The sequence below is a fragment of the Tasmannia lanceolata genome, unplaced genomic scaffold (assembly GCF_043159265.1).
Source record: "Tasmannia lanceolata isolate RefF3 unplaced genomic scaffold, GAP_Taslan_0.1 ptg000020l, whole genome shotgun sequence".
Taxonomy (NCBI): Eukaryota; Viridiplantae; Streptophyta; class Magnoliopsida; order Canellales; family Winteraceae; genus Tasmannia; species Tasmannia lanceolata.
Genome location: NW_027518697.1, coordinates 5,897,746 through 5,911,473, shown reverse-complemented (window position 1 = coordinate 5,911,473; position 13,728 = coordinate 5,897,746). Strand labels below are relative to the sequence as shown.

The 13,728-nt window shown below is 39.7% G+C and overlaps 1 protein-coding gene across 1 annotated transcript; it reads left to right on the top strand.

The window, feature by feature from the left end:
- Positions 1 to 1,308: 1,308 nt before the first annotated feature.
- On the top strand, positions 1,309 to 12,474 carry LOC143854193 (Phox (PX) domain-containing protein). The gene is made up of 5 exons (XM_077364036.1): positions 1,309 to 3,645; positions 8,287 to 9,303; positions 10,279 to 10,504; positions 11,717 to 11,859; positions 11,936 to 12,474. Exons 1-5 carry the CDS (start codon positions 1,747 to 1,749, stop codon positions 12,245 to 12,247), a joined length of 3,597 nt encoding a protein of 1,198 aa, XP_077220151.1. The 5' UTR covers positions 1,309 to 1,746; the 3' UTR covers positions 12,248 to 12,474.
- Positions 12,475 to 13,728: the final 1,254 nt, after the last annotated feature.

Here is a 13,728-nt window from a genome sequence, read left to right as displayed (position 1 = left end):
TTGTGATAAACAACTTACATTCTTTTATTTTATATATAAAAAACAAACATAATCCAAGCTTTAAAGCTCGGCTCGGCTCGGCTCGTTTATGAACCGAGCCTAAAAAGCTCGCGAGCTTTTCCGAGCCAAACTATACAGAGCTCAAGTTCGGCTTGTTTATTTGGTGAGCCTACTATTTGGGCTCGGGTTCGGCTCATTTAGTAAACGAACGAGCCCGAGCCGAGCTTTTAACGAGCCGAACCCAAACATTTTCACGAGCCGTCTCGGTTCATTTGCAGCCTTAATCCCTCTCGTCCCTTCGCTCACCCTTGGGTAAGCTAATACCTGAGGGGAAAAAATAATGGTAGCCAACACATGATTTAACGAGGATTTTTTCATTCGTCCCAAATACAACTCAAGGGACCCATTTTTCATTGATCAAAGGTTTACAATCATTCAATGACGGTGGACCATGGAAAATAGTTGTGATGGCAATCAATATTTATGGACCCGATCATCGTTCAAACGACAATGGATCCTGCCGTAAGATGATTATTTTTCTTAAAATAATATTCCTTCAAAAAGTTTTTTCCTTTCTTTTAATTAGCAATTTAATGATGATACTACTATCTGCACTAGCATATTTTTATAATGGAAATTGCTAGTGATCATCACAGAAGGCATTTCGTGGGGCGGCTGGTGCATGAGAGTGCAGCCACCTCGGATGAATAAGACAAAATCTATTGAAAAAGTGGGCATATGTGGCTGCTCTCTCATGCAACAGCCGACCCGTGAAATGCCATGGCTTCTGCGAGACGGTCCCTAGAAAATCCATCTTATAATCGCATAAACTCAGCTTGTCTTTTCTTTCAAATTGGCTTCCCAGAGTGTTTTGGAAGGGTAATAACCTTTAACAGCTGTTTAAATAATAAAAGACAACATGATTTAGTGCAATTATCAAAACATAGCAGTGCAAGCCTTTGAAGACTACCAAGAGCGGTTTGGATTGTTCAATATATATCATTCGGGCCAAAAATAGATGTGGACAGTCCTAAGGCCTCCCAGTTCTATTTTTTTCTTACGGGAAGTGATATATTCACCCCTTTTTTATACTTGAGACAGCCCGCTAGTGCATTTATGGCTACTCTTTTACATTAGACTACTAGAGGGATGTCCCGAGTAAAACAAAAAGAGTCGAATGTATCTTTGCCCGTTTTTATACTTTCCTCTCTCATCGTGCCATTAAACTCAGAGGGACCCACAAGGGATCCACCGAACATAACAGATGGTGCGTTTCTACGCATTGGGCGCATTTTAGCTTTTTTCCCACGATGTGACTGGGATCTTGTTCCGGCAGAGAAATGAATATAAGAGATTTTCACGCCCTCGATTTTTAAAAACAAAACTGAAAATCAAAGCATTTCAGTATTTCAGACATTCAATCCCTCAATCCGGAGTGCTATTCCCAAGGTCAGATTTCTTTGTTCCATACTCACCAATTATCTCGATCTTTTTTAACCTATTGAAATTTCTCGATCTTTTTTTATCAATCCCCACGTCTAAAATATCTCGTAACCCTTCAAAACCCTAAATATCGATTCCAGGTCTGAGTTCTTTAATTCCCACGGGAGTTCCCAAATCATGTTGAATTTATTCAAATCAAGCGAAAGAAAATCATTCTTTGGTGTATAAATTCGAACTCGAATGTCCAGATTAGGTTGAATTTCTTTAAATCGGGTAAGAATATCTCAATCTTTTGAGTATCAGATGATAAATGGAGAAGAAATTCGTGAGAATTCCTCCAATCCGTTTGTTGAATTTTCGCCCTGGTTAGGTCAAAAATTAGATGCTGACATCACATCGCCTGCCTCATCGAATTACTCTTCTTGTGAAGAATCAGAATTCGAGAGGTATTGCAGCGCGAATTCGTTTGTTGGCACGGCGAGTCTTTGCAGTTCTGTGGGGAATTGTAATGATTTTTTGGGTTCTGATTTGGGCCCTGTTCGGACTTTAGGGTTTAGGGAAGATGATTATGTTTCGGAAAGTTATGGTATGAGACCGAATTTCGAGAGGAATTATGGAAATAGAGGACTCGTTTCGGGTGCGTTTGATTGCTCACATGATGATGTAATTGAATCTCTTGATTGTTCACATGATGGTGTAATTGAATCTCATAGAGAGAATGTCAATGTTGACAATGGGGCTTTGTTAGAGGAATCTAATGTGTTGTCTAGGGTAGGAAATTTGTCGAAGTCATTTCAAAGTCATGTTGAAAGTTCATCACAGGTGGCAGTTTCTGCGGAGAATAGTGATGAAAATTTCCTACTGCCAAATGGGTTGAACTCATCGGCGAGTTTTGGTGAAAATTCTTTGTTATATAGGAGCATTTGTGAAGAAAATAGTATTGAAGATTTGGGGTCATTGAGGGTTGGGCGTAAGTCTGAGTTAATGCCAAGTTCTACTAAGAATGCTACACTTTATTGGGATATTGGTGCGGAAAACAGTGGCAAAAATTTGACATTGTCGAGGGGTGGGAATGCGTCTGAGTTATTGCCAAGTTTGGATGGAAACTATTCATTGTATGAGGCTAGTGATGCAGAAAATAATGCTGAGAATCTGACCTCACTGAGGGCTAGAAGTGGATCGTATTTCTTTGCTGGTTCGGATGAAGATTCTCAATCTGAGACAGATGTTCCTCAAGAAAAATACATTGAGGACTTAACTGGACAAGTCAGCTGTGCTTCGGACACCTGCTTGCGAGGGGTAACATCTGAATGCGGTGTCGAACTTGAAACTGACAGAAGGGAAGCAGGGGCAGTTCCAAATGCAGATTTAGAAATCCCATCCAGATGTGAACATTCAGATGATGAGGACTCGATGCCTGGCTATGGTACAGATGATGATAATCGAATTCATTTATATGAAAAGACTGACTTGGTATATTTTAAGGAAGCTAAAACCAAGAATGAAAACCCGTTGCTTATAAACTCAGCTGTGGCCTTCGGTTCCGATGATTGGGATGAATTCGAGCATGAAACGGAGGAAACCAGATTAGCATCTGTAATGTCAGACAAAACTCTCAAGCCTCAACAATGGCCATTAGGAACTGAAAGAAACCTCATCGAAACATTGGATTCCACTCTTATGGCCCATGTTGATGCCCCAATTCCTGAAGTAACGGTGCAAGTAGAAACTGTACGAGATATACCCATTGCTAGTTGTCAAACCCAAGCTATTAATGGATCTTTGGAGGACCTAGAAAGCTGTTCAGTCAGAAACTTTATGACAGAAGAGAAGGATCCATGCACACGAAAACCTCAGGCAGAGATATACTCAGCTGAAAGTCACTCTGATGCTGCTGAAAGGGAACTTCAATGCATATGTAGCAAGGAAGTCATCGGTCTTGACGAGGATGATCTTTCAGAAAAAGAGTTATTGCTTAAATCAGAGCTTGGACTGAACTGTGCTTCTGATATCATAGTCGGGCAGTTTCATTCCACAGCAGCCAAAGCATTTGAGGGTAAACAGCTAGGGTTCCATGAAGTCCATAAATCAAATATGTTCCCACCTATGGCCGATCAAAGTCATGACATTATCCTAAAGCATGCGGTGAAGGATTCTGCCTCTTCTACGGACCTGGGCAAATGTTCTCCTGTCCCGGACGAGGTCAGTTATTTTGCAAGTTAATTAGGGAAGCAAGTTGTCTTTTCTTTCTTGCATTTTCAATCTAATAAATATTATTGAGTTGCTGATGCATTTGAAAACACCAGTCTTTAATTTTGGCAATTGAGTTGCTGATGCATTTGAAAACACCAGTCTTCCATTTTGGGAATACTTTCTCGTATTTGATTGTAGCTTTACTTGGTTCTTGATGGGTTATGCTGGAGCATAGGGTATGCTTTTTATAATTGCAGCTACTGCTTCAATTATCTGCATCGAGGCTCATTATTGTAACAATTAGAAATTATCATCTAAAAGTAGGATTAGAGTGTTATACTACATTATGTTTGCTGTGGTCAAATAATCATGTAATATAAAAAGGAAATAGAACAGGTAATGAACGTCCCTTGGTTGATTCGAGACCCTAATTGAAACTGCTATATTGCTTCGTGTTTTATTGCCTAGGAGAACAAACAGGTGACTGAAAAGTCTAATCCACATCATGTTTGCTGCGTCAAATAATCATGTATTTTAATCACACAAAAAAGGTAATGGACATTACTTGGTTGATTCTAGAATCTAGACCCTTATTGAAGCTGCTATATTGCTTCGTGTTTTATTGCCTAGGAGAGCAAACAGGTGACTGAAAAGTCTAACTGAGGTTCCAACTCAAGTTACATACACATCTTCATCCAATTATTGGGGAGGGAGAGGATGGAGTCATTTTGGTGCAAACCCAAGGGTTCACAAGTTATTTCGGAGAAGTCTTAGGAACTTTTCACTTTCAAGTCTTTTAAGAAAATCATCAAGGAACTAAAATCTGTCCACACAAGTTTGCAATAACAATCACACCAAAAGATAGCAATATGCGTACCGATATGGGCAGCAAAACATATAAGTTTGAATAAATCTGAAAGCAAAATATGTGATAAAACTAAGGCCCAACAAATCACCTATCTAAGGGGATGTAGTCTCGGGGACAAATCACATGAAAAGTGTAGCAGTCCAAGGACTAATGGGATTAAAAAAAAACAGGCCTAAAGGTGCAAGAAGTTGGAATAAGTCAGATCTCACCCAAAGGCAGCACATCAGTTCTCAAATCTTGGTGAAGGAGGCCCACAGGTAGTGGTGGAGAAGCCCGGAAGCTCACATCAGTCCCAAGGAAGCAGTGATTCGGTGTGTTCAGAGGGAAAATATGATGGAAATATGGATGCGTGCAACCCAAGTGGTAAAATAATCAACAGGGAATATGAAGCTGCCGCAAAGAGGTGTGAACGGAGAAAGGAATCGGCGAGATACTGTCCCGGACAACAAGATAAGCAGCAAGGGCGGTGTAGGATCAAGGAATGCCAAGAGAAGGAGAGAAGATGAGACTGATTTTGATGAAGAATCCCCAAAACAATATCCTGCCGTCCTAGGGGCTGTAGACAACAAAAAGGGGGCAGGAAAGCCGAGAAAGGTGGAGAGAAAAGGGGTAGGAGGTGAAAGAAAGTGATAAAATAGGGCTCTTGCTCTTGTTGTCAAGACTGTAAAACAGTCAAGGGACTGGTTTGGTGGGAAAACCATGAAGGTGTGCGCGCGTGCGGGCAAGCCTCTGTTTTTTTTTTTTTTGGGTAGTGGTGGTGGGGGGTGGGAAGAGGGAAGAGGGACGAGGGACTGGTTTTGTTTGGTTTGCGATTATATCTTTGTATCGACTATCTCGGTCCTCTCTTCTTAGTTCGCAATAAAATTTGATCCCATTTAAAAAAAAGGCTTTCTCTCCATTCCATGTTATTTTTGGTTGCAATACTCACGGACCACTTGTTCATATTCCTATTCCTAGTGTTTGAAAGACAAATAAGAAAGATGGATGAGTTGTTAGAAGGTTTGGTGTCTATTCATGAAGAAGTGGGAGCTAAAATTGAGGCTAGCTATGATAATACAAGGAGAATGCCGGTTGTCATCGCCGAGGGCTTCCTTTTGAAGTTGGTGGCGAATATGGGTCGTCAAGCCTAAGAAGAATTGTTTTTGTGAAGTTTTTGAAGAAAATTAGTGACAACACATACAAGGTGAAGTTGCCCCTGGATTTGCTCGTTACTGACACCTTTAACACCAATCATCTTTCCCCCTACTATGCGGAGCATGAAAGCAAGAACTTGATTGTGAGTTGTTTTCAAGAGGGGGTGACATACATTTCAACCGGACATTAAGGTTGAAGATGTGTGGAACAGCATGTGGAATAGTTGGAGCACCCGTAGATCATTAAAACATATGCAAGAAGAGGAAGAAGTGTGGCAGTTCGTGACCCGAAATTGGAGCCAGAATATGAGACAAAAAAAAGGAGGAAAACCCACTATTTGTGACCCATAATTGGATCACAATCCTGACGTAAATGGGGCTCACTCCAATGCGTCGCGCATGAGTTTTAATTTTTTGATGCTGGTATGTTTTGTTATGAGAAGTTAGTAGCTAGAAGTTTTAAGTTAGAAAAGACTGTTGGGTTTTAGAAAGTATTATGTCTTTCTGTTTTTTCTTGTGTTTTCTTCATTTTTGAAATTCTATTGTAAAAAGGACTCTTATGAGGGGACCAAAAGGGGGTTATATATTATGTTTCCTGTTCATTTTGGATCATTTTGGGCATGGAATAAACGAAATTTAGGTTTTATTTTCTTGGCAGAAATATTTGCTTGTTTGTTTGTGAATCTGCGCCAAATCCTATGATGGATTTTTCTGCAACTTTTTTTGTTTGTGGATTTTAATACAAAACTTGTTCGTTGGATTTTCTTGGAGAGGAATTTCTACTTTCAAGAGCTTTGCTGCAAAATCCTGCAAGGCTTTGTGAGGAGTTGATCTACGATTGTAATCAACCTAGATCCGATTTCTTTTGGCTACAGTTTTTATGTTACTGGTTTATTAGCCAAGAAAAGGTGAGTTGCTATCATTGTTTTGCAATAATTTACTTTGAAATTGATTTTAGATTTGAATTATCTGGTTGATAGCTACTTTCAAATCTTTTTTCAATCCTTCAAGGTATTTGGAAAAAGGGACATAAAATAAACTAGAAGGTTTGATAATGCTCACTTTGATTGCCTTCCAGATGAAAGATGACCTTTTTTTTAACATAAGTCTTCTTTTCTTCCCTTTTAATAATCAGATCCCATAGAGAAGGTGACAGAGTGCCTACTCCCAAGGGAATTCCTATTTAGGTTACAGGGAGATTAGCTTGGATACATCCCAAAACCTCGATTATGTTTGAAATCTCACCCTCTGCCAAATTAATTCCCGCCACAAATTTTTTGCCAATGTTAATTTTGGGGCAGAGTCAACTTCAGTACACCTAAAAATCTTTCTCAAGTTCCCCATTTCCATCTTATTGTTGAGAAAGATGAGGATGTCATCTGCAAATTGCAAATGTGATATAATAGGAGCATCTCTTCAAACTTGAAACTCACCCATCAAATCACTTTCCTTTGCCTTCTTAATCATCAAACTAAGAGCTTCCGCCACTATGATGAAAAGATAAGGGGAATTGGATCTCCATGTCGAATTGTCCTTGAGCTACCAAAATAAAATAAAATCCTTCACTGTGCTATTGATAAGAATAGAAATAGAAGCCTTTGATAGGCACACAGAAATTCATTTTCTCCAAAGATTTCTAAAACCCATCGTCTTTTGGACAAAATCTGCAAATTCCCATTCTACAGGGTCCTACGCCTTCTCCATGTTGATTTACAAATAATGCCCGGTTTGCCTTCCTTTCCTAGAGTTTAAACATCCATTTGCAATTCCCACCCCATCATTAAGTCAAATCCTGACATTTACTTGAACGAGGAGCACTCCTTGATTAACACAGCTGCTATGTGAAGTTTGTAATTACTATCCACATTCATACCACATCTTCTTTACCCAGTTCTTCGACGGAACTGAGGCACTGGAAATCCTGTTTTGGGAAATAGATGCTTCCTCAACCAGTACGGTATTGCCAATATACTGAAGGTGTGATTCCTGAGCCCTTCTAATCCGATTCAAGACGGAGCTGATGGGAAACTCTCCTAATGTGGGAGCTTCATTTGTAAGAGTGAATAAATATGGACTATAGGATCACACGATTCTCCTTGTTCATGCTTGTTGAGTAAGTGGGAAAAGCAAGGAGTATCAGTCTCCCTAATATCATACTAGTATGGCTTGCTGCTGTCGCACATCCGCACAACCACACCCAAGAGTCTTTACCGGATCATTTATCACAAACCCCACTATTTGAAGAACTATCAGAAACGACTATGTGATTACGCCACATGACTTTTTAGGTCAAATCTCAATGCAGTGTGTTTGAATCCAGTGGACCTTGTCAGATAATTTCTCTTTGCTGTTACACATGTTTTAACCAAAGTCTCTTTTTCATCTTATCTCTATGGTTTTTTTTTTCCATTGGGAATATCATCATTTCATTGACATATACTGCGCGTCTACTCCATTACAGCTGATTTTCTCTAGTTTTGTTATGTAGTAGCATGGAAATTGGAAATGCACTTTATGGGTGCTGCTCTATGTAAAGCATGTCATTCTACTACATAAAGTAACTGCTAGAGGTTTTTTTTTTTTTGTTTTTTTGAATTGAATTGCAAAATAACTGCTGGAGTTCTCATTTGTTATTTGAATATTTTGCAGGTTGAGAAACTCGATCTGAATGAATTCTATGATGACATGGTTCATGAAATGGAGGAGATTTTACTCGACTCGGGGGAACCTCATTTAGCTAGATTCACTCAAAGTAATCGGGGATGTCAGCGGTCTCAACCTTATAGAGATGGCAGCTCAACTGCGTCTACTTCTGGTGCAGATGATGCTTACCCTCCGATCCAATATCCTCCAAAAATTGATTGGGTTGAAGTAGTAGGGGCAAAGCAGAAAAAGGGCGATGTTTCATTTGGGGAAAGATTGGTTGGTGTGAAGGAATATACAGTATATAAATTAAAAGTGTGGAGTGGGAAAGATCAATGGGAGGTTGAACGCCGATACCGTGATTTCTTTACCCTTTATCGTCAGCTGAAAACTTACTTTACGGAGCAGGGTTGGAGTCTCCCTTCTCCTTGGTCCGATGTCGAACGGGAATCCCGAAAGATATTCGGAAATGCTTCTCCTGATGTTATCACTGAGAGAAGTGCTCTTATTCAAGAATGCCTACGATCCATTATGCAATTCAGATCTCCTCTTGGCACACCTAGTCCTTTGGTTTGTTTTTTATTCCCCCGCAAATCCCCCACAAATTCTTCAAGGTTGAGCAGTCCCCATCAATCAATACAGAATCCCGTAGATCATGAAAATTCAAATTCATCATTTTATGGAGAGACTTGCACAGGTGTCTCCACTTTTGGGAAGACCATATCACTGATAGTCGACATACAACCTCACAAGCCTGTGAGACAGTTGCTCGAAGGACAACATTACACTTGTGCAGGATGCCACAAATGGTTGGATGTCGGGAGTACTCTAATAAAAGGATTCGTGCAAACATTTGGATGGGGAAAACCTCGACTTTGTGAATATACTGGTCAACTGTTTTGCAATTTGTGTCATACGAATGAGACTGCCGTTCTGCCAGCTAAAGTGTTGCATCTGTGGGATTTTTCTCTCTATCCGGTTTCTCAGTTGGCTAAAGCATATCTTGAATCTATATATGACCAGGTAATCTGAATGTTGACATCAGATGTCACAGTTTACCGCATTGAAGTTATTCACCGCAATTTTTGGATGGAAAATGAGATAACAGAAATTGTTAAAAAAATGGCTCATCAGGAATTTCCTCAATTATTTGATTTTAAATAAATTTTCCCAATTATTTGAATTTGGAAATATGGGGTAATCTTAGTGTGAATTGGTTTTATGGCACTATGCCTCAGTTGTGCATACAGGAAATACCCTTAGTATATGTTTTCATGCAAGCCAGTTAATCGTTGTGCTCCTAAATTGCACATTTATATTTTATTTAGGGCTCACATTTTCTACTCGATCGAGTAGATAACGTTATCTACTCTATCGGCAGAAACACAGTGGGCTCACATTGTTCGGATGATCCAAAGCATTCGTTTGATAGTCCCTGACATAGATAGAGTGTGCCCAAAAAATCAGCTCCATAGGATCATCCTAACCCTTCGATTTGTGGAGGTTAAAAATGGACAGATTTGTGGAGGCTTATACCCGTCCATTTTAACCTCCACAAATTGAAGGGTTAGGATGATCCTATGGAGCTGATTTTTTGGGTACACCCTATCTATGTCAGGGAGAGGACGAGCCTTGGCGCAACGGTAAGGTTGTTCCATTGTGACCTGGTGGTCACGGGTTCGAGTCACGGAAACAGCCTCTCTGCAAAGCAGGGGTAAGGCTGCATACGTCTAGCTCTCCCCAGACCCCGCAATGGCGGGAACCTCGTGCACCGGGCCGCCCTTTACCCTATCTATGTCAGGGCCCATGAAATGAATGGTTTCCATCACCCAAACAATGTGAGCCCCCATTGTATTTTTGGCCGATCGAGTAGATAACGTATCCTACAGTTCCTACTCGATCGAGTAGAAACATTTTTCCCTTTTATTTTAGCTCTACAGGTTCTTATTTCCGATCATGGTGATTGTTCCTTATTTTCACAACATTTTCCTGTTGCAGCCCATGCTTTGCGTCAGCGCAGTTAATCCTTTGCTATTCTCTAAAGTTCCAGCCCTGCTCCATGTTATGGCCATCAGAAAGAAAATAGGAGCCATGCTTCCATATGTTCGTTGTCCATTTCGAAGGTCTATCCTAAGAGGCCTGGGATCTCGCAATTATCTTCTTGAAGGCAATGATTTTTTTGCACTGCGAGACCTTGTCGATCTCTCAAAAGGGGCATTTGCTGGTATGCTTTTCAATAATCATTTTCTCTTGCAAGTGTAGTTATCTACAAATAGGATTTTTACTGCCAATCTTTCCGATGCGAGAGGTTTTTTCTTTATCTCTAGAATGAGGGCAGCTGTTATGAATTAATCAGTATCCAGTGAAACTTTAGACCTTGTTCGTTTAAGATCATGGCAATCGATTGTGAGTGCGAAACCGATTATTGGACTCAAATTTAAACGTAATTTTGAGTCCAATAATCAGTTTGGCACACACAATCAGTTGCCATAATCTTAAACGAACGGGGCCTTAGCAGATCTTTGCCTGCACAAATTCTGACACCGTTTTAGGAAAACCCACTAGTTTCAGTGAGAATTCTCATGGTCTTGTGCTAGTGTTGGATAATCCTGACCATTTTTTTTTTGCCTGCATACATTCTTACTATTGGAAACATATTCATAATTCAGGGCATTTAGACTGCTAGTGTTTAATAATCCAACTCCCTCCCTACTCAGGAGCATGTCCCGTTTACCAGTCATTGCGCCTAAAGGACCTCATATTGTTTCACCTCATTCTATTAGGCATAATTTCTTTCTTTCTTCTGCTAAATTTTGATGGGAATAACTCAGCTTAGAACAATTTGTAAAGTGCTAACCGCACTTGGGGATTTACTATGTGTTGTTTTGCAAACAAGCCTTTACCATCAGTTTTATTTTGCAAACAAGTCACCAAAATAGTTATATCTAATATTTTGTTTGAATTTGGGTTGTCCATTTAAAAAAAAAAGAAAGAAAAGAAAGAAAGAAAGAAGATTTGGGAAGTTGCCATGCCTCTATTTTTATGTGGTTGTTACCTAAAAAAACTAGATGAGATGATTACAATGCTGTAGTGACTCCCTTTGGTGCTCTTCAATGTACATCGACATTCATGAATCCATGCATCTTCATATCTATATTATAAATAAACATATAATCATACACAAATATTTGTTTTGGGAATTTCTCGGAAAGGGTATATCTCAGGTTATTACAGTTCCCAAAAGCTCTCACAAGCCAATTTAAAAAGAAAAAACAAGCTGAGTTTGTTCAATTATTAAAACAATATTGTGCTGATATCATTTCCCATATGTATATATATGACATAACAGCTTTTGTGTATTTTGAAATACATCTATTATGTGTGTAAATGATCCTTCTTATGTTCATATTAATTCTTAATATTCTTCCTCTTGCAGCACTCCCAGTCATGGTAGAGACTGTCTCTAGGAAAATCCTCGAGCACATTACACAGCGGTGCCTTGTGTGCTGCGATGTGGGAATCCCATGTAGCGCTCGACAAGCTTGTGAAGACCCGTCTTCCCTCATTTTTCCTTTTCAGGTAGAAAGTTCTTAAAATAACATCAAATTTCTTGAGTTCCTAATAAATTGTAATTAACTATACCAATTATGAACAGGAAAGCGAAGTTTCAAAATGCACCTCCTGTGACTCTCTCTTCCATGAACAATGCTTCACAAAGCTCACGGGCTGCCCATGTGGCAGACCCGCTGAGGTGGACAATGGAGTGGGCTCCGTCGAACGGATGAATCATCAAGCAGGTTATGGACTGAACGGCATCTTGGATACATCGGCGAGGAAACAGGATTCCAAGTCATCAATGGGATTTTTCTCTGATCTGTTCTCAAAGGGAAGGCAGGAAAACTTGTGGAGCTCTAGAAATAGTAACCCTGTCATCCTTATGGGTTCTTTTCCAAGTGCATCTCTGTGATCAATAGAATACAATCATATTATTAATATTGGAGAATTGTTGTGTATTTGGATTTGTTGCAACTGTTATATTATTGGGGGTGTGTCTGTAGAACAATCACTGTTCAGAGGGATTACTTTGCAAACATTCTGGTGGGTGGGGTTTGATCTGTATATTATTCTTTGTAACTGAAAAAAAATCAGTTTAATAATGTGGGATTTTAGCTGTTGGGATTGGGATTTTCATTATCAGCTTTCCTTAGTTGAGTTTTTATATGGTGGGTGGTATTATAGTGCAGATTTTTTTTAAAAAAAAGTACTTTACGGCCCACTCCATAGGTTGATCCAAACCGTTCATTTGTTGGGCCATAATGCAAATAGGTCTTGCCCCAAAAATTATTTCCACAGGATGTTCCTAACCCTCCGATCTATTGTGGATTCCATAATGTGCAGCCCCTCAATAGATCGGAGGGCTAGGATTGACCGTTCATTTGTTGGGCCATAATGCAAGTTATGCAAATAGGCTGTGCCCTAAAAATCATTTCCATAGGATGTTCCTAACCCTCCGATCTATTGTGGTTTCCATAATGTGCAGTCCCTCAATAGATTGGAGGGCTAGGACTCCTACTATTACACAGTGGCCCCATGCAAGAGTGTCCGGGATCAAGGGCCTAAATAGCGTCCTACATGATCTTCAACGGTTCATATTTTCTCGGCAGGACCCTAATCGAGTCTTTATGGATAAAGGGCTGAGGATCATCCGATTAAGATCTTCTCAAGGACATTTGGTTGGATTTGTAGCAGCAATTCCGATCAATGGATCTGATCATCTAATCAATGAAGCAGTGGGAGCATAGAAAGTGATAGTTAGGAAAAGTGACATTCTATTTAGCATTTTCAAAATATAAATCGGCTACTGATATTTGCACTACCATATTTTGATATTTAAAAAAACTCAACGTGTCTTTTCCTTTTTCATTGTCTGTCATGAGCTTTTTGGGAATTGTAATAGCTTTTAACAGCTAGTTAAGTAAATACTTATTAAAACATGGTAGTGGGAATATCAGTGGGCTGTAAATACTTATTTTTTTTAATAAAAAAAACTGGCATTTTTTGTCGTAACTGTTCAATATTCTGTCCTAACCTTTAGTTGATCTTGACCGTCCGTCTCACAGGCCCCATGTTGGATCTTCCTAAGAAAATGATTTTTTGGGCAATGTTAAATCGACCCCATAATATCTTAAATCAACCCCCAGTGGCCCCATCTCTCTCTCTCTCTCTCTCTCTCTCTCTCTCTAAGCACAGCCCAAATGATTTATCATTTATCTCTGCCCAAATGATTTTTGGGGCACAGCCTATTTACGTTGTTGCCCATAAGATGGACGGTTTGGATCATTGTTGTGGGTCATACAGGCTTTCTAAGGACAACCGTGACACACATGTGTCATCGTCCGCCGTATACTTATTTTTATACGGCGGACGACCGTGTGTGTGCACTGGCAC